This window comes from Pleurodeles waltl, chromosome 4_2 (genome assembly GCF_031143425.1).
Source record: "Pleurodeles waltl isolate 20211129_DDA chromosome 4_2, aPleWal1.hap1.20221129, whole genome shotgun sequence".
NCBI classification, from domain to species: Eukaryota; Metazoa; Chordata; class Amphibia; order Caudata; family Salamandridae; genus Pleurodeles; species Pleurodeles waltl.
This window is the reverse complement of record NC_090443.1, coordinates 413819835-413844484: the sequence shown is the minus strand read 5'-3', so window position 1 is coordinate 413844484 and position 24650 is coordinate 413819835. Positions and strand designations below refer to the sequence as shown.

The following is a 24650-nucleotide window of genomic DNA, read 5'->3' as shown; positions in this document are numbered from 1 at the left end:
CGCTGAGAACATGGATTTTGGTGGCAATTTACACAGTAAGGCAACTGGATGAAGAAAGAATGCTTAAGCAATTTCAAATAGTGATCTAAGATTAAATATTGCCAGGCCAGTTCTTAACTCATACCAATAGGATTAGAGGGGTGCAAGAGTTATGGAACTTGAAAGAAACAGAGTTCCCAACTCATTAAGCACTAAATATATTGCTTACACTAGGGCCAGGTAAACTAGCTCTAACTCGGATATGCACAACATTGGTAAGTTCAAGAACGAACAAGCTGAAGGGTCTGAGAAGAGAGTGGGCTAAAGGCATAGGTGAAGATTTGGAGGCTGGACGCTGAGTCGGCACAAATTCTGGGACATGCGACAGAAACCAGAAATGCAAGACTCAATTTCCTACAATTCAACATACCGCACAGAACATATATGACCACAGAGCAAGTGCACAGGATATACTCATGGTCGTCAGCCAAGTGCCCCCTATGTGGCAGCAAACAGGCAGACACATGCTTTGGGCACACGAGAAAAAGAGAAAGAGAAACACACACAGACATTACCAATCCTGGTGGAAGCTGGAAATGCTAAGCACCAAACTACCCAACAGTTTGTACCTCAATGCTATAACATTTAATACCAAGGTGAGCAACCTTCCCAAAAAATACTTTAAAAAAACGTGGAATAAAGCTAGATGCCAGTCAAAAAAACGAAGTTTAGTGAAATGCCTGACCACACTTTTTGCTAGTTTTAGTTTGATGGTTAAGTACACCGTTTTATCATTTAGAATGAAAAAGAATAAGAAGATGTAGGAAAGTACCATCTTGCCTGGCATGTTACCCCCATTTTTCACTGTATATATGTTGTTTTAGTTGTATGTGTCACTGGGACCCTGTTCACCAGGGCCCCAGTGCTCATAAGTGTGCCTGAATGTGTTACCTGTGTAGTGACTAACTGTCTCACTGAGGCTCTGCTAATCAGAACCTCAGTGATTATGCTCTCTCATTTCTTTCCAAATTGTCACTAACAGGCTAGTGACTATTTTTACCAATTTACATTGGCTTACTGGAACACCCTTATAATTCCCTAGTATATGGTACGGAGGTACCCAGGGTATTGGGGTTCCAGGAGATCCCTATGGGCTGCAGCATTTCTTTTGCCACCCATAGGGAGGTCTGACAATTCTTACACAGGCCTGCCACTGCAGCCTGAGTGAAATAACGTCCACGTTATTTCACAGCCATTTTACACTGAACTTAAGTAACTTATAAGTCACCTATATGTCTAACCTTTACCTGGTAAAGGTTAGGTGCAAAGTTACTTAGTGTGAGGGCACCCTGGCACTAGCCAAGGTGCCCCCACATTGTTCAGGGCCAATTCCCCGGACTTTGTGAGTGCGGGGACACCATTACACGCGTGCACTACATATAGGTCACTACCTATATGTAGCTTCACAATGGTAACTCCGAATATGGCCATGTAACATGTCTATGATCATGGAATTGCCCCCTCTATACCATCCTGGCATAGTTGGCACAATCCCATGATCCCAGTGGTCTGTAGCACAGACCCTGGTACTGCCAAACTGCCCTTCCTGGGGTTTCACTGCAGCTGCTGCTGCTGCCAACCCCTCAGACAGGCAGCTGCCCTCCTGGGGTCCAGCCAGGCCTGGCCCAGCATGGCAGAACAAAGGACTTCCTCTGAGAGAGGGTGTTACACCCTCTCCCTTTGGAAAATGGTGTGAAGGCAGGGGAGGAGTAGCCTCCCCCAGCCTCTGGAAATGCTTTCTTGGGCACAGATGTGCCCAATTCTGCATAAGCCAGTCTACACCGGTTCAGGGGACCCCTTAGCCCTGCTCTGGCGCGAAACTGGACAAAGGAAAGGGGAGTGACCACTCCCCTGACCTGCACCTCCCCTGGGAGGTGTCCAGAGCTCCTCCAGTGTGCTCCAGACCTCTGCCATCTTGGAAACAGAGGTGCTGCTGGCACACTGGACTGCTCTGAGTGGCCAGTGCCACCAGGTGACGTCAGAGACTCCTTCTGATAGGCTCCTTCAGGTGTTGCTAGCCTATCCTCTCTCCTAGGTAGCCAAACCCTCTTTTCTGGCTATTTAGGGTCTCTGTCTCTGGGGAAACTTTAGATAACGAATGCAAGAGCTCAGCCGAGTTCCTCTGCATCTCTCTCTTCACCTTCTGCCAAGAAATCGACTGCTGACCGCGCTGGAAGCCTGCAAAACTGCAACATAGTAGCAAAGACGACTACTGCAACTCTGTAACGCTGATCCTGCCGCCTTCTCGATTGTTTTCCTGGTGGTGCATGCTGTGGGGGTAGTCTGCCTCCTCTCTGCACTAGAAGATCCGAAGAAATCTCCCGTGGGTCGACGGAATCTTCCCCCTGCAACCGCAGGCACCAAAAAGCTGCATTACCTGTCCCTTGGGTCTCCTCTCAGCACGACGAGCGAGGTCCCTCGAATCCAGCAACTCTGTCCAAGTGACCCCCACAGTCCAGTGACTCTTCAGTCCAAGTTTGGTGGAGGTAAGTCCTTGCCTCACCTCGCTAGACTGCATTGCTGGGAACCGCGACTTTTGCAGCTACTCCGGCCCCTGTGCACTTCCGGCGGAAATCCTTTGTGCACAGCCAAGCCTGGGTCCACGGCACTCTAACCTGCATTGCACGACTTTCTAAGTTGGTCTCCGGCGACGTGGGACTCCTTTGTGCGACTTCGGGTGACCACTGTTTCACGCATCCTCGTAGTGCCTGTTTCTGGCACTTCTCCGGGTGCTACCAGCTGCTAAGAGGGCTCCTTGTCTTGCTCGACGTCCCCTCTACCTCCTGGTCCAATTTGCGACCTCCTGGTCCCTCCTGGGCCACAGCAGCATCCAAAAACGCTAACCGCACGATTTGCAGCTAGCAAGGCTTGTTGGCGTTCTTTCGGCGGGAAAACACTTCTGCACGACTCTACAAGGCGAGAGGGATCCGTCCTCCAAAGGGGAAGTCTCTAGCCCTTTGCGTCCTGCAGAAACCGCAGCTTCTTCTGTCCAGTAGAAGCTTCTTTGCACCCGCAGCTGGCATTTCCTGGGCATCTGCCCATCTCCGACTTGCTTGTGACTTTTGGACTTGGTCCCCTTGTTCCACAGGTACCCCAGATTGGAAATCCAGCGTTGTTGCATTGTTGGTTTGTGTCTTTCCTGCATTATTCCTCTAACACGACTTCTTTGTCCTTAGGGGAACTTTAGTGCACTTTGCACTCACTTTTCAGGGTCTTGGGGAGGGTTATTTTTCTATCTCTCACTATTTTCTAATAGTCCCAGCGACCCTCTACAAGGTCACATAGGTTTGGGGTCCATTCGTGGTTCGCATTCCACTTTTGGAGTATATGGTTTGTGTTGCCCCTATCCCTATGTTTCCCCATTGCATCCTATTGTAACTATACATTGTTTGCACTGTTTTCTAAGACTATACTGCATATTTTTGCTATTGTGTATATATATCTTGTGTATATTTCCTATCCTCTCACTGAGGGTACACTCTAAGATACTTTGGCATATTGTCATAAAAATAAAGTACCTTTATTTTTAGTATAACTGTGTATTGTGTTTTCTTATGATATTGTGCATATGACACTAAGTGGTACTGTAGTAGCTTCACACGTCTCCTAGTTCAGCCTAAGCTGCTCTGCTAAGCTACCATTATCTATCAGCCTAAGCTGCTAGACACCCTATACACTAATAAGGGATAACTGGGCCTGGTGCAAGGTGCAAGTACCCCTTGGTACTCACTACAAGCCAGTCCGGCCTCCTACAGTAGAGATCAAAGAACAAGAATGGGAGGCTCACAAAGGAGAAGTGTTGAAAGACACTCGTTTATACGGAGAGAACTTTGAGCAAAATATATGAACTAGTAAAGTGCCGACAAAAAACAAGTTATGCACTGGATATATAAATGCGATGTTAAGTAAAAAAGTGGAAAATGCAATAAGATATCAAAAAGGCTTCACTCAGTGGAAAAATAACCCCCCTTACTAAGAGTACACCCTTAATTCTACACCTTCTTGTGGTCCTGCCCGCAGTTTGACTTTGGACAACGTGGTTAGTGTTATTACGTTGCGCACTTGACTGGTTATAAGTGTTGTGGGCTTTTAACCACACTCACCTCACGCCCATCACTTTAACTCGTTCATGAGCTTGTCTTTCAAAAAGCACTTGATGTCACTGGTAATTGCTTTACTTTCATCCCTTCTTGAGGCTGCTCGTCATGCCTTGCAGACTGCCCATCTTACATGGATTATTGCACGATTGCCATTATACTTCAGCATGGGCAAACTATTTCTTTTATCTCTCCTCTTCGTGCTGCATGGCTGCCATAGCACTCACAGCGCGAACAGGCACAACAGTGTGAACTCGATCGGCGGTATTACAGCACTGGTCATATTGTTCACAGTTACCTAATCAGAGTCATTTCTAGTGGCCCTTCCCTTAAAACACCTGAAATTGGTGAATGCTTTACCAAAACAGAAACCCTCAAAGCTAAAGCGGCTCTCCCGGCACAGTGGAAGAGCTGATACCACAATATTCACTGCACTCTGGAAACTCGCCCCATAATGCTTTGCAAGCATTCTTTTTCAAAACATGGTTGCTCATAACTCAGTCTGTTGTGGTCCTAGGAGAATGGGACCACCACCAAAACGTTCAGCATGACGTGCTCTTTCCATCTAGGTCACATCTGGTTCCCCACACTACATTAGTGGGGTCCTCAAAATCATAACCCCTCCCACAATTGTGTCTGTTTAACCTTTCTCAGGGCTGGAACTTTTGTTTTACAGCTGAGAGTAGTGTTTAAAGGGTCTTCTTTGTAATGTAATATTGCAGTAGGCCAGTTAACCCTGAGTAAGTAATGTACTATACCCTCTAGGGGATAAATATATAGTTGCACAGCATTACTTTTTGCCCTTTTTGGTGTGGTTATGCTATAGGGGCTAACTATACAGTTATATGACCATTTTTCTTACAAATGCTATTTTTATTGTGGCGTCCTCTAGGGACTGTTCTAAACATTACAGTCATATCAACATATTTTAAAATATTTGTGGAATGGAAATGTGTCCCATAATGTTTTGCAGGGCATTACTTTTACAAAACATTTGTGCTCATAACTCAGCCTGTAGCGGTCCTGGGACAATGGGACCACCATCAAAATATTGACCATAATGTGATCTGTCTACATCATCTCTGGGTCCCCACACTATGTTAATGGGGACCACAAAATAATAACCCCTACCACCATTCGTTATCTTTTTAAGCTTTCTCTTGGCTGGAATTTTTGTTTTACAGCTGAGAGAAGTTATGTTTTATGGGCCTTGTTTGTAATATCATTATAATTGTTCTGCTAGCCTTGAAACTGTGTAACGCACTATATGTCCTCTGGGGCTAAATAAATAGTTATACTGCATTACTTTCTCCCATTTGTTTTTCATGTGGTTATACTCTCTTAGGGCTGACTGCATGGTTACATGACTGTTTATTCCAAACGTTATTTTTATTGTGGTGCCCTCTAGGGGCTGTTCTGCGCATTACAGTCAACATACTATAATATTTGTGGCACAAAAACTCTCCACATGAGACTTTGTAGAGCATTACTTTTACAAAAGACTTTTACTCAGAAGTCAGCCTGTGGTGGTCCTAGGGCAATGGGACCACCTTCAAAACGCTCTATCTACAACACCTCTCGGTTCCCGCACTAGGTTAATGGGGACCCCTCCCCCCAAAACAAAAAAGGAAAAATAAATAAATCCCAACTTTCACTGTCTTTTAAGCTTTCTCATGGCTACAACTTCTGTTTTACACCTGGGAGAAGTTTTGTTTTAAAGGCCTTGTTTGTAATATTGCAGTAGGCCTGCTAGCCCTAAAAATGCCCTCTAGGGGCTAAATATATGGTTACACTGCATTATTTTCTCCTGCATTTTTTTCATGTGGTTATCCCTTCTAGGGTTACGTATCCATGTTTCTTACAAAATATATTTTTGTTATGGTGCCCTCTAGGGGCTGTTTTGAGCATTATAGTCTGATGCCAAAAGTTTATTTGTTTTAATGATATCTCTTTATTACCGTTATGACCATAATTCAGGCCAGCTTAACATCCTTATTACATTGACTGTTTGAATAATCTTGGAATGTTTGGGTGACCCTTCTAGTCTATTTTTCTCGGTTCTCCTCCGTGGCTGTCTTGTGTCTTTTTGGGGGAGGGGGGTTGTGTTAGCCAGCCAGCAACTCTGATGGTGGGGTGGTGAAAGAGGAATTCTATTGGAATTACCATGGCACATTTCAATTAAAATGCTAAATGCCAACATTTTAATTTTTTGCTGCAGATAGAGGAAGAAAGGTAAACTGAGGTGCTTAGTTATTTGCAGGGTCGCTGGAATTATATGGCAGTAAAAAACGAAATTATGAGGCAGGGTTGTGCAATTTACGGAGCAAGAAAAGTCCAGTTATGAATTTACAATGCCAATAACTAACTCAAACTAATGCGAGACATTGCATTGCAAATGCTAAGTTTGATGCGTAAAGCACAGTTTGAGGACTCGCATGTACTCGTTAAGACCCAGGGTAAATTGAAAATGCAAATAGTTCTGGTTCCTGCCACACGGTGGCACGAAGTTACCATAAATTGGGAAAGCAAGGGATTGGGTGTAAAATCCGCCGATAAGATAACTCAGTTTCAAATAAAAAAAAACTTAACTTTGATTTGGTCATCCCTTTTTTAAGTAGCACGGTACGGCATTCACGCAGGAAGTTCAACATAACCCTACTGAAGCACCACGTTTTTCAAATCCGCATTTAAGGTACAACGTATGCCAGGGCAGCTAAGGATGCTCAACGATTTAGTGCACACGCTGCAGGTATTTTAAATTCTAGTATGGCCGACTCTGCCTTCCGAGATCGACAAAAAGTGCTATCAAGACTTGTAATTACACCAGGCATTAAGGCGCAGTAAACTACCGTACCAGGCGCTATATAACAAAAAAAGTTATTGCTGGCAAGAAAAACAGGTCCAGAAATGGATAACAAATGTTCACACTCAAAAGAGGACACCGGGTCCTTTCTTTCGGCAGATACAGAGTTCTCCCATGTCTGGGACATAGGATTCAGAATACCAAACGAATAAGCTGTGTGTAACGCTTGCTGCCAAACTAGCCTAAATTCACGTGATCAAATCCTGGCAATGCCAATTCGGTCATTAGCCCTTCCTATGGGGTCATTAAACTGCAGTGCCATTACATTGGGCAATATGGATACCGGTTATTCAGAGCACTTAGAAACGGTCAAAGTGCGACATGGCGGGCTATATACAAAAACAATTAAAAAAAAGACAAGTTACGGTTATTGTGCCAAACGATGAAAAGCCCCAACCTTATTGCACTCCGCTTTTTCTTCACAAAGATTCAGGATTTATGCACCCCCTTGGATTGAGGAACGCGCGCACTAAACGGGGGCCGGGAATTTATAGATCGTCCGATCTAGAAAAAAAAACCCAGCGTGAATCCATAATTCAAACAGATTCCGGGCAAGAATGGTGCAATGAAGATGAAGAAGCAATTCTCTGAATCTGCGAGCGCGAAGGAACTCTCCTTGGTGCGAATTATTGTCCATCTGACCGCGCTTCACCAGACTATGATGGTCGTGGGCAGATGACAGACTGTGTCCTGCTCCATCATCTGCACTGTTTGGGTTAGCCCTGGCTTTATAATGAGACATGCAGTACTGTAAGGAGCCTTGCAAAGGTAAAACTGGACTTGAAACTGGGAACCATGCGAGCTTGGATTCATTGAAACTCTAACCTGTTTCTAGGAAAATACTGAGTGGATACCCCCGGGGGGTGATAAATTCGAGCTCTATAAACCGATTTGGAATCTGGCTATGAGGCCGTGGCGTAGCGTCCATCGGTGCAGTGGCAACGGGGTCTGAGGACTACTGAACCCTGATTATTGCCTGCATTTCACATTTCAAACATCGCCTAGGCATTCCCTTCCCTGCACTAAGGACCATGACACACTGGCTACGCCGCAGCTTTGACTTTTTAGCAGACAAGATGGGTCCTTCTTAGGACACTGCTGCTTTCCCAAAACATGGCCGTACACCAACGCAAGTGCTTCCCTGCACGACTCTCAGCACCAAGGTCGTGAAAACGACCTTGATGTTTCACAAAGAAGACTGCAATGAGGTGATTAATGTGGAACTTTTTAGGCCCTTTCAGCGCAGAAACGAGAAAGCTATCCACGCTTAGGAATTACATTGTAGTGTGACCCACACAGAGCTCTGTTTTCAGGCAATGGAATGCCAACCCATAGGCCACAAATAAAAGCATTGAAGTGCCATTTTCCAGCAAGGAGTCACGCCCACTGTTACCCATTCTCCATTCGCTGCACCTGGAAGCAGAGGGCAGGAACATCGCTCTTCCCACTCTCCGCGAAGGCGCGAGACAGGCGTGGGGAAGGATCCAGCGTATGAGAGGGAGGCGACCCCCGGAATACGGTCAATGGCGGTGGCATTCTAGAAATAGACATTCAGCCACAGATTAGATATAAGAGGTAAAAACTCCCCCTCAAGAAAAGCTGTTCTTAAGGTGAGTAGGAGTGGGCAGTCTGGCATTGCCTCGAAGGACGCACACATGAGAAACATTAAGATCACACTGAGGTCCCATTGGGGCATGATGGTCTTGGAGAGGACATGTGTTGAAGTCCCTTGAGAAAACCAGTCACAACAGGTAACTTAAAGAAGGGTGGTCTAGCAAGCACAAGAAATGTGAAATGGCTGATAAGTAACCTCTAACAGTGCTCAGAGCCCTGCTAGGCCAGACCAAAAAAAAAAAAAACACTGTACAACTTGGGACAGGGGTGTAGAAAGAAGGTCAATGTTCTTGGATGCATACCATGCCACAAATTTGCCCCAACAGCAGACATACACCATCTTGGTGTAGGTGACGCCTGGCTGCCAGAACATCACATACTTTGGGAGGAAGGTCAGAAGCCGGAAACTGTCACTGCACCAAACATGAAGGCAGAGGGTGCGCAGGTTCAGATGCAGGACCTTAACCTGCTGCTGCAACAGAAGATCTTGAAGGGGCAGCCTGACAAGAGGACCAACGCTCAAGCTCAGGAGTTCGGGATACCATATTCTCTTTGCCCAATCCAGAGCCACAAAAATGACTTTGCCCGGTGGGTCCTGATCTTCTTGAGAACTTTGAGCAGGAACGGTATTGACAGAAAGGCAGTGGTGACATACGTAATCCACTAGGCATGGACAACTGAGTTTGTCCACTCTAGCATTCAGAGAGTCCAGGTAGGAAGCTGGCCTGGTGTGTGGTGGGTACCCATGGTACTTACACCTTATACCAGGTCCAGGTATCCCCTCTTAGTGAAGTGTAGGCAGTGTCTAAAAGCCAGACTCTCTAGAGGAAGCTGTGGGTGAGCAGCCAAGGCTCATCTAGGAGACATGCAAAGCTCATGCAATACCACTGTAGTCACACAGCACTTACACACATGAAACAAAACACTCAGTTACAAACGTAAAGGTACTTTATTTTTTTTAACACAATACCACAAAATACTAGAAGGGCAACACTACAATAGGAGGTAAGTAATAACCAAATATATACACTAGTAGTCAGAAACAGGCATAGAAAAGGTTAGAAAACATTGCAAATAGCAATATCCAATATTGACCATAATGGAAGCCCAAACCATGTACTAAAATAAAAATTTAATGCGAATACAGGACCCAGACCTAGGTAAGTAGAATGTGTAGAGGGGAGTTGGGAGTACTAGAGAACCACAGAGGTAACACAGTACCCCCCAGGAAAGCAGGAGTAAATCACTGGAATTTCCCCAAACTACCCAAAAGGAAGAAAAATAAGACACCCATACAAGACTGCAGGAAACCAGCGGTGGATTCCTGAAGAAGAGGACCTGTGGAGAGAGGGGACCAAGTCCAAAAGTCACAGAGGAGTGCAGGAGGAGTAGGAGCTACTACCCACCCAGCTGTACTTGCAGGAGTTGGTCAACGGTGAGGAAGAACAGGTCAGCACTGCAGCACTGGAGTCGGAGGAACGATCCTGATAAATACAGAAGATGTCCCACGCTGGAGTGAAGATTGCAGACGCGTGTTGGTGCAGGAAATCCACCAACAAGCCTTGGCAAAGGCAAACTCTGGGTTAGTGGAAAAGTGGTGCTGCTGGGGAGCAGCAAGGCCCAGGAGGGGAGTCACCGGGGACCCTCAGCGTCGCAGAGAGTCCACAGCATCACCGACAGCACCTACAGGAGTCCCACACGCCAGGGACACAGAAGCCACAGAAGGAGCCCATGCAGCACTACAAAAAGGGATCCCACGACTCAGGAGAACCACGCAGAGGGCTGAGCGTTGCAAGAAGGAGTGCTGGGGGCTGGAGCTACACGTCGCCTGAAGATTCCTTGGAGGAGATGCAAACAAGCCTTGGCAGCTGCAAGAGACTCTGTGCATGGGGGTACTGTCCTGCATGGGAAGACAAGGGCTTACCTCCACCAAAGTTGGACAGCTGGCAGAGAGGACCAAGAGGACTACTCCAGACCACCACCTGTGATGCAGGATCCACGCAGCTCAGGATGAGAGGAGATCCAAGCAGCCGGATGTCGTTGCAGCAGGTGTCTGCAGCGGAGTGACTCCTTCACTCCAAGGGAGATTCCTCTTCTTGTGCAGGCTGAAGATTTTCTGTCTTCTGTTGATGCACGGTTGGGGAAATGTTGCAAAGCTGGCAGGAGCCATGGAAACAAAGTTGCACAAGCGTCTTCTTAGTTGATTGCATCGTTGTCGGTTCCTGGAGGGTCCAGTCACGGTTCCAGTGGCCAGAAGTCGAAGTGGAGGTTGCAGAGGAATCCTGCTGGAGTCTTGCCAAGTAAGCACCTATCAGGAGGGGGCTCTGACGTCACCTGCCTTGACTGGCCACTTAGATGCTTCCAGAGTTCCGTGCCAACCTTGGAAAAAAGATGGCAGAACCCAGGGACCCTCTGGAGGAGCTGTCAGCACCACCCATGGGGTGGTGATGGATAGGACCACTTCCCTTTCCATTGTCCAGTTTCGACCCAGAGCAGGGACTGGGGGGTCCCTGAACCGGTGTGGACTGGTTTATGCACAGAGGGCACCTAATGTGCCCTTCAGAGCTTACAAGTGGCTTGGGGAGGCTACCCCTCCCAAGCCAGTTACACCCATTTCCAAAGGGAGAGGGTGTAACCTCCCTCTCTCAAAGGAAATCCATTGTTCTGTCTTCCTGGGCTTGAACAGATCAAGCAGCAGGAGGGCAGAAACCTGTCTGAAGGGGTGGCAGCAGCTTGGGCTGCCTGGAAAACCCTGTAAGACTGGTGGCAGCAATGCTGGGGGTCCTCTAAGGAGCCCCCAGAGTGCATGGAATCATACTTCCAATACTTGCAACAGTATTGGGGTATGATTCAGACATGTTTGGACACAGGTAAAATTGCGTACCCATACTCAAGGTCCAGGAAAATGGATCTGGAGTTTGTGGGGGCACCTCTGCTAGTGCAGGGGTGCCCTCACACACAGGTACTTGTACCCTGCACTCTGGGCTGAGAGGGCCTACCATAGGGGTGACTTAGTGACCTGGTGCAGTGACCTGTAGTGAAAACTGGTGCAGACACCTGTTTCACACAGACTACAACGGCAGGCCTGCAGAACCGTTTGCATGGGCTTCCTATGGGTAGCAGAATAACTGCTGCAGCCCATAGGGATCCCCTGGTACCCCAATGCCCTGGGTACCTAGGTACCATATACTAGGGACTTACATTGGGGAGAAGTGTACCAATTGTAGGAAGAAAAAGGTACAGTTACAAGTTAGAAGGGAGAGAGTATAATCACCGGGGTCCTGTTAGCAGGATCCCAGTGAACACAGTCAAACACACTGACTACTGGCAAAAATTGAGGGTAACCATGCCAAGAAAGAGGGCACTTTCCTACAGCCCACAAGCTGTTGAACCAGAAATGCCCTAACCTTCCAGCCATGTCCAGAGACACAGAGCCCCTTTATAAGGGGTCATGTGTTTGTTGCTGTACCACAAGGCAGTGGTGTTGTCCGTGAACACCTGCACCAGCCTTCTCCTGATTGAAGGAAGAGAGGCTATCAATGGAAATCAGATCGCCTGTAGCTTCAACAAGCTGAAGTGGAGCTTGGACTCCAGCGGGGACCAAAAGCTTCTGACCTCCACCTCTTATGTGGCCAGCCCACCCAGAAGTGATGCATGTCACCACAGTCAACTCTGGATGGGGAAGGGAGAGGGGTCTGCCACTCACCCAATCACAGTTCGTCAGCCACCACTGCAGTTGTTTTGCAGTTCCCGCCGAGGTCTGGACCAGGTAAGAGATTCCCCTGATGCTGTGCCCAATGGAACTTCAGGTCCTACTGCAGAGCCTGCATATTGCAACGGCATGTGTCTCTAGCAGGATGCAGGAGGCCATGAGGCACAACAGCCTCAGTCTCACCAACAGCCATGATATAGTCTAAAACATCAGAATCATTGCCTGAATATCATGGACTCCCCATGCAGGATAGGCCCAAAAGAGAGGGTCTAAGAGGGAGTGAGGTGTGACCTCAGCACACTCAATGAACCCCAGAGAATGCAGCAGGTCCACCGTAGTCTGAAGGAAAATGACAGCCTGTTGCAAGCACGCCTTCAAGCCAACTGTCGAGGTAGGGGTAGACTGGAACCCATGACCTCCGCAGATGTACTTCAACCACCGCCATCACTTTGGTGAACACCCAAGGGGCGATGGTAATGCCAAAGGGAAGCAAGGTAAACTGAAAGTGCCCGTGGTCCACAGTGAACCACAAGTAATGTCTGTGGTCACGAAGGACAGGGATGTGGAAATATGCCTCCTGAAATCCCAAAGTTATCATCCAATCTATAAGGTAGACAGGACCTGAGCGAAAGATAGAATTTTGAACTTTTCAACCTTCAGGAAGAAACTGAGATGGTGCAGGTCTAGAACAGGATGAAGGCCTCCATCTTTTTTGAGTACAAGAAAGATGCAGGAATAGCAACTACAATCTATTTCTGATGGCGGCAACCTCTTGATGGCCCCTTTGACCAAAAGTGCCAACACTTCCCAACAGAACAACGAAAGGTGGTACTCCATCAGCCCATTGTAAATGGGTGGCATGGGTGCAAGGGATTTCAGGAAGTGGATGGAGCAGCCCTTACTTGTTAAGATATTATGGACTGTGAGTAGGCCAGGCAATGGCAGATCATGCACCCCCAAGTGGGTCCTCGTGCTGGCATAAGGGCAAACTAAAGGGATTTAGAAGATGTGGTTGCCTCTGAGGGGGCTGAGTGGTAAGGGAGGGTGTGTGGGTGATGAACTGGCATGACCTCTGCATGGTTGCCTCACGTGGTCTGTGGGAACCACATATGTAGCCACGAAAAGAGTGGGAAGCCTGTTTGCCTTGGTGGCTGGATGTGGGGGAACGCAGTTGGTAGCCCCTCCCATTGCCACATCAGGTGCGAAAGGCTAACTGGGTTTGGCAAGGGACCATACACAGGCCCAAATACATAACTGTAGCTGCCCTGTCTTTCAAGCACTGCAACCCAGAGTCTGCCTTATTGCCAAAAAGGCAGGAGCCATCAAAGGGCATGTCAATAAGGGAAGCTTGGACATTCTCACAAAAAGCCAGTGATTTTAACCAGGCATGGTGTCCGAGTGCCACAGACAACACAATTACTCTGCCTAGTGAGTTGGTCGTCTTCAGCCCACATCTGATGGTGAACTCTGCTGCATGTCGCCAGTCAGCAATTGCTTACATATGGCCTCCTCTAAGACCATGGGCAGCACTTGCACAACAGAGTCCCTCACAGTGTTGGTGTATCGGCCCAAAAAGCACAAGGCGCTCACTGACCGCAGTGCTAGGCTGGTGGAAGACAGCATCCTCTTCCCATAGGTATCCAGCCTTTTGGATTCCCTATCCGTTGGAGGTATGGGGAGCACACCAGGTTTAACACAGGAGGTGGAGGCTTGGACCACCAAGTGCTGGGTGAGGAAACTGGAGGTGATGGCGGTGGGCAATTGTCCTGTGGACATGAGCCAATGTGCAGGGCTTGGACCAGGCACCAAGTAGGACATCGGTAAGTGCTTCACTGAATGGAGTAAGGGTTCAGAGGGGGGCAAATCAAAGCTGATACACCTGTGTCAAGACACCAGTTCTTCATACCAGTCGTCCTCTGGTTCTTTGAGGGTGATGGTAACCATAAGAGTGCTCAGGACCCTCCCAATCATCTACCTCTCCAGGCCTACTGACTGAAAAGGGCTTTGGCTCAGACTAGGAGAGCATGGTAGTGGCCGACATTGAGTGACACCCATCTGGCTCCAAATCGGAGTTGAGAATGACTACAGAGCCTGGGCTGAGACTGCCACGAAGTGTTGGCGGTGCTGGAAGTGGTGGCACTGGAGCGGTATCTGAGGAAGGTCGCTGCCACGGCCCCACTGGCTTAAGTAGGCCCGAATAGCACTGAGGGCAGACCTAACAGCAGAAATACAGTACAGGCTCCTCCCGAACTCTTGGGAGACAGACGGCGTTCCAGAGGGATGGAGCCGTTCATCCATGAGGTGCATGGCCTCATAGAACTGAGATGGGCAGGGGTCACTCCGCCTCCAGGAAAGTTTAGGAGGCACTGAGCAAGGACAGGTTCCACTGAGGGGCAAGGCCAAGAGTGCTGACCTTCCCACACATCGTCAGATGACTTGAATTGGTGCAGGGAAGTCAAAGAACGCTTCAACTTTTCGTGTTTGTGGAATTAACTGGACAACTTGGATTGGGACGATGAACACAGAGCGGCTCAGCAAGTGATCTAGGGATCTTCTGCACAACCAGTATCATGAATGCCGCGTAGAATGTTCCCTCAGCACCTTTGGGTTCATGGTGTGACAGTCCTCGCAGATCTTAGAGTTGTGGTCCCGCTCCAAGCGCCACAAACAAACCAACTGTGACAGACATCTGCCTGTGACAGTCACCACATGGCTTGAAACCTGTAGGTTTTTGAGGGGACAACCCAAGCACACCAGGAGAAATAATTTCTAAAAAGAATATCCTCAACAAAAATGTCACTAAACAGGAGACATACTAGAATGTTTCTTTGCTCGATGGAGGCACCAGAGTGTTAGCAATTAATTGCCCTCTTGATAGAGGACCTCTAGAGGGCAGGTTTTATTCCATTTGAATACTTGTACACCTAGTATCAAGAAGCAGTGGGGTAAGGGGGAGGAGGGAATAAAGACGATTGTTTTTTTTTTTTTTTCAGTTGCAGTATTTCATTTCCGGCTGGTAAGACCGAAGAGAGAAAGATACAAGAGCACCATTAGATGAAGGACAGTACATTGTTTGTCAGTAGTGGGGCATTAAGCCATTTTTTGGGGGCAAATTTCAATTGTGAGAGAAATAATGCCTCATAGATGAATATTCTTGTGCTAATGAGCAGGTAAAACAAGACTTTACTTGATTTAAACAAGGCAGATTTAAGAACACCATTTAAGGTCTATTTTAAGAAAGATAGACATCTAACCCAAAATTAAGTATGGTCACAGAGGTATCACTTTGGGATGAGGACCTAACATTGAAGTAGGTAATGTATAGGTCAGTTGTTTTCAAGTGCTTAAATTTACTTGGAGGAAAAGTGGTTCAATCAAAAATAGTTGAGCAGTATGTTTCTTTTCATAGTTTTTATTAATATAGTAACTTAAATGTTATTTGTCACACAAAGTCTTGTGACACCTCAGTGAGCCAACTCGTGTTTCACCCTTTGGTTGCGCGCAGGCCTGGGGCTTTTTCAAAGCTGTGTAACTTTAACATACATATCCGAAAGATAAAAATAAAGTAACCGAACCGTAGTACAACAAATCATAAATAATGGTCAAATCATAAAACACAGAACCTCCCCCAAATAAACCTGGTGACTGAAAAATGACCAACCTATACCTTTTCTAGTTTGAATGTACCTGCAGGCCTTTAGGCGTATGGCCAACCTTTAGGTTAGTCATTATTGTGCAAAAGAATATTTATTTAATGTGAAGTAGTTCCCCGGGGTTTCTTACCCATACCACTTTGAATTTACCCAAAATTAAAGTGTAAAATTTACTGCTGTGAACCCAAAAAGTGATCCTGGCGAGTACATAGATTAAGGAGTACTGGATCAGTTCACGGTGAGTCACCGCAACACCTGGTGAAGAGAAGTGGCTGAATAGAGACTCTAATTGAAAGAAGAATTGGCACACATCACATGGTCATGAAGTTTGACGTTATCAATTATACTGAAAGGGCAAGTGCTAATCTTTCAGACTGTTTTGGTTCAGCAAATCCTTCTGTGTGTAATTGATTATTGCTGCACAGCCCTGCAACAATGTCTGAATGGGAGACGTCGAGGGGGTACAACAAGTCACTGTAAGAGCTTGGTTTAGAAAGGCGCACTGCCTCACCTCGGACGTTAAAGAAAGCAGAGTGGAGTTTCTGGGGTTAACTTGATAGTTAAGCAGGATGGAGGTGCCGTCGACCTCGAGTCTACTAAAAAGTACATACCACTATTAAAAACTGTAATTTATATATGTGTGATAACAAGTCTGTTGGATATTCTCCAAATTTAAGAACCAGTAATTAAATGTATATCTTTTAAGTCACATTTTCCCATTACACTGGTTCTTCACTACCTGGGGCGTTTGAGTTTTATCAGTTATACTTGAACATAAACGCACACATATTGTGCGTGTGCCACTCAACCCCATAACGATGTCCCCTCGACCCTTATTCAGACCTCCAATATTCCATTACATATTACCTTCAGTTTTGCAGTTTTTGCTTTTGCTGCAGTTGTGATCCCTTTTAATGTATGGATTCTTCTACATTTCATGTTATTTCGTCAGTGCTTAAATATTACCGGTCAATAGCCTAAAGCCCTTTTAATTGATATTATCTGTTTCATAACCTAGGGTTTAACATTACAGACTGATGCCAGACTCTTGCAACTCACTGCTGAGGCGTCTGGATGTTTGGCTCCTAACACCGTGATCCAGTTTTGTTTTCATCTCTGTACTATTACCTGCTTCATGCTTTCCGACCATTTCTCCAATTTCTTCTGGGTTAGGAAACTGCACATTAATGAAGGTATGCATTTTGGCTTGTTCCAAGTAGTATAATTCTAGTGCTTCTTCCAGCGTTTCCCGGTATAGGGACTTAATTCTAGAGCTTCCTTCAGTGTTCCTGGCATGAGGATTTATACCTCTTGTTTAGGAATCATCATGTCAATTTTTCCGACATTTTTATCCCAACAGCTTATCAACAGGGCCTACTGATCTAGTCTCTTCCTTTGTTTCCCCATTATTCATAGGGACCATATTTCAAAAGGTTACTTACATCTTAATTGTTTCAGCCATGGTAGTTAGTCATGTTCCTTCTCGCCCCATAACTTTCCTGCGCCTGGCCTATCCTGTCTGAGGGCTAATCAAATGGCTCGTCTTTCTCCATATGCTCATGAGACTGGTATATGATGTTTCATGAAAACTCCATGTTCCTAACATCTGTTAATTTCGCCACAATGTTTGCTCTGCTTTTTATGCTTGCAGCTACAAGGACATACTACACACCGGGCTGACTCCCAATGCAAGCAAAGGCACACGTGGGCTTCATTTACAAACAGGTTGCAGTCTCCCTGGCTAAACACACTCCGAACACCTTTTCACATCTGTACATCCAAGATAATTTCTCATAGCTCTTGAAAGTAGATCTGTGCATACGTGAAAATCCCTGTCCACGGCACTCCTATTTCCCCCATATACATATGGAGTATTTACTGTTTTGTCTGCCTTTCAGATATCCTGCAGGGCACTGACAACACAAGCTTAACACTGAAACCTCTAGTTACTACAAGTAAATGTGAAAGGTGGCAAGATAGATTTCACTACACTACGGTTTGAGACGACCCATGAGGACTGTGACTGAGAACTGCTCCTATGATCCAACTGCCCGCAATAGAATCATCATCAGCAGGGGCAGAAATCATAGCGCTCATTCTGTGCTATAACGTCCACAAACAAGCATTTGCAATGCAATGGGCCTTGCGTTTGCTCGAGTAAGAGCTATTTGCATTGTAAGTTCCAAACTGGACATTTCTTGCACATAAATTGAAAATAAAAAGTAAAACAGAAGTTTGCTCGCAGTCAAACGTATTATCGGCAAAAATGCTGTTATCCATGTAACAGGGTCGATGTGATACAAAGCTCTCAACTACTGTCCAGCGAGATCGCGCTGCGTAGGAAAAAATAGAAAAAAAGTAGTCCAGAAAGCATACGGAAAACAAGGAGCCTCGTATGTTTTCAGTAGTTGGCCGGTGCGCTCGAGGAGGGCTAAACACCGGAAAAGGCATGACGTGTACATGCCTTCTACTGAAAGCAAGTGAATTTTAAAAGGCAAGCCCACAAACCAACCAAACTCATGGGTGTACGGTGGGCGTGGTTACAAGCCCATAGAGTGATTACAGCAGGGACAGAGCACTTTGCGCTCGACCCTAAAAACGAAATCTTGAAAGGGCTTTTCAATGACAGAAATCTTCATTGTAAAGGCCTTTCAACGTTTCATTTTTTATGGCAATGAATGGGCACAATGATTTTTAGTTTTCAGATCATTAGCCATTAAGTAAGAAGAACAATCTGTCCTGTGAAGAGAGCTGTTAAAAACATACATCCAGATTTCTAGAGGGAGATGCGGTCGTCTTGTAATGATAGTAGGTGAGACCCACTTCAGGCCAAACAGAGGCAGATAAGCACAACTAGGTAACGGGCACATACACAAGACTTGTCTTTTTCTTCCCAATGAAGTTGCAGGGACTTACCTGTCGAATAGACATGGTGCAGAGGATATAGAGGAAGATGAAGGAGCAGTCCGTGTAGTCCTCTCCCAGGAGGTTTCTGTGAGACAGCCCTTGGATGTAGGAGAGAGGAACAAAGGGAAGCTTGGCTACCACCCGACTGTCAAATCTAGAATAAAGAAGAGCAGCACATCAGTCAACTTACTGGATTCAATGGTTTTCACTTGTGAAAAACAGATAAGGAGTCTTTCAGGGTTCGAGTAGGAGAGAAGAAAGGATTGGGCTACCAGAAAAATGTACTACAGGTTTGCTGTCCCTTGACAGACGGATCAGAGACGAGGGTTTTTAGAATATTAAGTCCGTAAGTCACAATTCTTTTATGTATATATGCTGTGTAGAGGGGCCTGGAAAATAAGATTCTTATTAGTGCACATCAGAACACAGAGACTTACGATTCAAAGAAGGATGCATCTTGGAACCTGAAGTATGGACAGGGAAGGCTGTATCAAGTTGTGCAGGATTTTCTGGCCCCACTTTTTTTTATGCTTGTGGCAGGTAACAGGTACATCTGGGTAGTCTTCTGTGCAAAACAGGAGGAACCACTGCTTGTTTGTGTATGTTGCTTGCTGGTGTTAGGTGGTGTTAATAGAGGGTATGTTCAGTCTTTGTTTTTACAATAAAGTAAGACAAGTTCGAACTGGGAAAATATTTGTTTGTAGGCCTATAGGAAGTCGCCGAAGGACTTTTCAGTTTTTCTAAGTTGAGGAAGGGGAATTGTGCTTTCTGCCTATACACATCACAGCCTACCGCAGTGTTGTATGTTCAAAGTTTACCGGTGAGCAGGTTAAGTTCATGCTAATTTTGTATACGTATTTCAATGGCGTAGGTTAGTGTAGTGCATGACAGGTTTATTTGGAAGTGATTTGACAGCTATGTGGTTTTTGTGCAGTATTGCGTACATCATTGTTGGGTGGGGAGTTCTGTCAAGCATGTGCTGTTTGGGTATGACTATTAGCAGGTGAGACTAGAACAGTAGTGTGTGGTGTTACTCTTGTGTATTGAGTGCTGCTGAATGGCAGATGAAAATCCAAACATGGCGTATCCGAGGTGTTTTGGATGCATTGTGTAAGCTTTATGTTTAATGCATCGATTGTGGTCTGTGTGGTCAGTTTTGGATATGGAAAAAGCAACTGCTTTTTATCAAAAATAAGAGATGCTTTTCGCTTTCATTTGATTTTAGAAGATGCCTCTTGAGAGTGAATAGACAGTCCTTTAAGCCAGCAGATGGGCCGGTAGGCAAACAGCATTTGAATAGGTTTTCCATACAGATGTGCTTTAAGCAGGTATGAAAATACGTGCTGTATAAACAAGTTATACTTTTAGTATCAACATTTGGTGTGGACAAGGTAAGCACAGATCTTTGCTTAAGACCACTGCTGTACTGTGATTACTGTGATGAAGCAGGTTAAGCATTTATCATGAATATTACCTTGTTTATAATAAAAAAATAAAATTAAAAAAAAGAACATTTTTGGAGCGCAGATAGACAGCAGACTTGGCTTGCTGGAAAGTAAACGTTAATTGTGTTGGCAAATTGCATAATATTAATACGATAAGGGATAAGCAATTGTTATGAGTAAAACCTTATTGGCTCACTACTGATAACTGTTTAGGGAAAAGCTACGCTTTCTCGTTTGCCTAATCAATTTTATTTACTTTTCTCCCTACAGAAAATTATTTCAGTTTTTTATTTTATTTTACAACTGCTTTTATTGAGTTTAAGAAACATAACCATAAAAAACATTACAGTGCAGTGCGTATCAACGCAAAAGATTACAGAGTCTTTTTTTGTTCCTTTTTATCACATTCCTATAGGACGGAGTAAGCACAGTCTGGAATAAGAATTTATAACACCCACTGCAGTAGAAATTACACTCCACCTACCCACCCAAAAAGTAGATACCTGAGACCAAGTCTTACATATCTTAAGAATCACATAGATGCAACCTCACCACAGTTGGTCAGTCATCCTCATCTGTACTCCCCTCTGTACTTCACTCTTCCACACCAGTGAACCGATCAAGTAATGTCCCCCATGCAATCATGTCCGTAAGTGCCCCCACCCCTCTCCGTGTCATGCGCCTATATTGTTCTTCAGCAGCACCCGATTCCATCAAATCTCGAATCCAGCAAGAGATGGAAGGGCACCTGGCGTTCAGCCAACCAATGGCCACCCTGCGTTTGGCCAACACCAATTTATTTCAATATTACCATGTTAAACTTTTATCGTAATCTTTTAATAGGACCTATTCACAAACCCATTCCACTTCTGTATATGACAGTAAATGTACTGTTCCAATCTCACAAACCATACCCAACTTATTTTTTAAAGAGGTTACACAAAACACAGGCTTCATCCTCTCAAGGTTGTGTTTATGCCTGTAGAGAGATGTTTTTTTCAGTTTTTCTCAAGTCTACAACTTACAGCCATGAACAAATGCAAGGACACTTGCATTTCATGTTTAACAAGAGGTTAGGATGCAGTTGCCCTTCTGTAACATGAACATAATATGAGGGCGAAAAGAGAGAGCAGAGGGGAAGTTTAAATTCATAAAACAAACAAACGTCAAGTCCTCTACATGTATATTTTACAAAGGTGTTTGCTAGTAAGTGGCTGATTTTGGTGAATGTCCAAGGACTGACAGCCATCAGTCTTCATCTATACATATAAATACACAGCTCTTCCTTGACTTTTGTGGACACTGTTGGAAATGGCCCTTTTTGCAGGGTTATCACCAAACTTTATTGCCTTCTTCCTTCTAATTTTTCAGGTCTGTTTTCCCTGGTTTTATGTGTCTGCGCACTTTACCACTGCTAATCAGTGCAAGTGCTCCCCAGATAAACTGTACTGTTGATTGGTATATCCATGATTGCCATATCTGATTTACTGGTAAGCCCTATTTGCACTGGAGGTTCCCAGGGCCTGTAAATCAAATGCTACTAGTGAGCCTGCAGCACTGGTTGTGCCACCCACGTTAGTAGCCCTGTAAACATGGCTCAGATGCGTATGCAGTTTTAAACTGCCAAATCGACTTGGCAAGTTTAACCACTTTCCAGGGCTAAACCTTCCCTTTTACTGCATGTCAGGCACCCCTAAGGTAGGCCCTAGGTAGCCCCAGGGGCAGGGTGCAGTGTAGGTTTAAGGTAGGACGTGTACTAGTGTGTTTTATATGTCCTAACAGTGAAATACTGCCATATTCAGTTTTTACTGTGCAAGGCCTATCTCCCTCATAGGTTAACACGGGGGCTGCCTTTAAATATCCTTAATGCGCAGATTCCCTTTGAGAGCAGATAAAAAATGTGCAGTTTAGGGTCTCTGAACTCACCTATTAAAAGTACATCTTTTAGAGAGGCTGGTTTTTAAATTGTCTGATTGAAAATGCCACTTTTAGAAAGTAGGCTTTTTGTTGCTTAAACCATTCTGTGACTGCCTGTTTGTGGATTGTCTGTCTGGGTCAGCTTTACAGTTGGCTGTTTTGCACCTCTCTAGACAGTGGCACAAAAGGGGGCGGGGTGTAGCCTGCATATCCTGATGAGCCATCTGAGCTAAAGGGGAGGGAGGAGTGGTTGTTCACACCTGAAAGGACTGTGCCTGCCCTCACACAATGCAGTTTCTGACCCCCTAGGGAGCGTATGGGGCCTGACCTGGACAAGGAAGGATCTTGCAAACACTTGAGACTTTGAAGTTGGCAAACTTCAAAGCAAAGGCAGAACAGGGTAAAAGAAGAATACTCAAAGCCCCAGACCTTTAGAATCTTTCTGAAATCAAGAGAAACCTCTGCCCAGGAGAAGAGCTGAAGTAGGAGTACTGTCCCTTTGCTGTATTGCTTTGCTGGACTGGCCTACAGTTGCTGCTTCTGCCTGAAAAGAGTGTAAAGGGTGAACTTTACTGTGTGTCCTGCTGGAGAAAGTTCTCCAAGGGCGTGGAGTAGAGCTTGCCTCCTGTTGGAAGTCTCAGGGACACCAAAGACTTCAGTTTCCTCGACCTGCAGCACTGAAAACTGCGTGTTTTGTGCTGCTCAAGAGGAGAAACCACTGCGATGATGCCAACTACGCCAATGGTCTGCTCCGTGACCTGCCAATGCTGCACAGAGTCGCATTGGCCCACTTCGCACTGCAACCCTGGTCTCACCGCTGCAGTCATCGGACGACTTTACCGAGCTGCTGCTTGCACCGCGATCTGTAGGCCCTGCAATCCAGCACTGCCTGCTTACACCGCAGCCTGGGCATCTCCAACACCGCCATTCCTGCTGACACCGGGCCGCTGCCTGCCCTGTGGCCTGTGGACACTGCTCGTGAGGTACACAGAGCACCGTCCCGTCCCACACCGCAGCCCTGGTCCACGACACCAGCATAATCAACTCCAGGGTCGTTACCAGGCATGCTGGCTGCACCGTGGCCTGTGGACACCGCTCGTGAGGGTCAGGAAGCACCGCCCCGTCCCACCCCACTGGCCTGGGCCTACTGATGACAGCAATTCAGCAACGACGACGACGCTGCCTGCACTGTGACCTGGTGACACCGCACATCGCAATGCCCCGCTTCACACCGCAGCCCTGGTCTTACAGACGCCATTGGACACCATCACCGAGCCACTGCCTGCGCCGTGACCTGTGGGCACCGCACGTTGCATCGTACCAATTCGCACCGCAGCCCCAACGCCATCCACGCCAGCGCTCCTGACTTCATCAGCCCAGAGTTTGATCTGCACGCATGTGACTTCAAGGGCCCAATGACTCCGGCACCGACACCACACCAGCAACGCCGCTTTCCGGACCTCACTGCGAGGATCACGACACCCTGCAATTCCAAAGGTACTGTTGTGCGTGTCTTCTGGACACCGTAGATGATCAGCAACTACACTGTGATAGCCCCAGATGGAGCTATTGACTTCAAGAAACTGTATTTTTGAGTAAATCTTGCAAAATTCACGTCTTTAACACTGTATGTTGGATTTTTATCGTTTTGGTCTTGTTTTACACATAAATATTAGCTATTTGTCCAAGACTGGTGTGGTGTCTTTTTGTAGTGTTTTCACTTATTACTGTGTGTTATGTGCAAATGCTTTACACATTGCTTCTGAGATAAGCCTGACTGCTCGTGCCAAGCTACGAAGGGGGTGACCAGGGGTTATCTGAGTGGGTTTCTCCCTTATCCTGACTAGAGTGAGGGGCCCTAAACAGGGTGCAAACCGACTGCCAACTACAGACCCCATTTCTAACAGACACGAAGGGCATGCCAGGCATCTGGGAAAGGTACCTAACAGTCCAAAGGAAAATACAGAAAGGTAGAAGGAAAGGAGTCTCACTGAGAAATAAAAATACATGCCTGTGAGTTGCCTATACAAAGGACGATATCTGTAACTTCCCTCGTAAGGGTAACTGCACAACGGCTAAGGCAACAACCAAGCTCCAAAGAGCACACATTGGTACAGCCTGCCACATCCCGGGCACACCACTCCAGTGTCTCCCACCAAGTATCAGGCCATGCACGAGTAAGCCTCATGCAGAAGGCCCTTCAAGGTTGAAAGTGTCACAGAGCTCCAAAACAATGCAACACCAGCCAAGAAGATGACTAAGGTTACACCTTGACAAATAGGCTCTATAAACGTCCATGAGGTACAGACATTTTCAGGACAGGGCAATACATGTGGAGCTCTACTCCCTTTAGGCACACTTCCACTTTCTACAGAGATTCAGGGAAACCAATATACAATTGCT

General features: G+C 46.1%; 1 protein-coding gene across 1 annotated transcript in view; it reads right to left on the bottom strand.

Moving 5' to 3' along the window:
- Nucleotides 1-24650, bottom strand: part of TMCO1 (transmembrane and coiled-coil domains 1) — a 152507-nt gene that overhangs the window by 7895 nt on the left and 119962 nt on the right. Inside the window, exon 6 of the mRNA XM_069231620.1 lies at nt 18895-19039. Within this exon, the coding sequence (XP_069087721.1) occupies nt 18895-19039 (145 nt within the window). The remainder of the gene's footprint in view (nt 1-18894; nt 19040-24650) is intronic.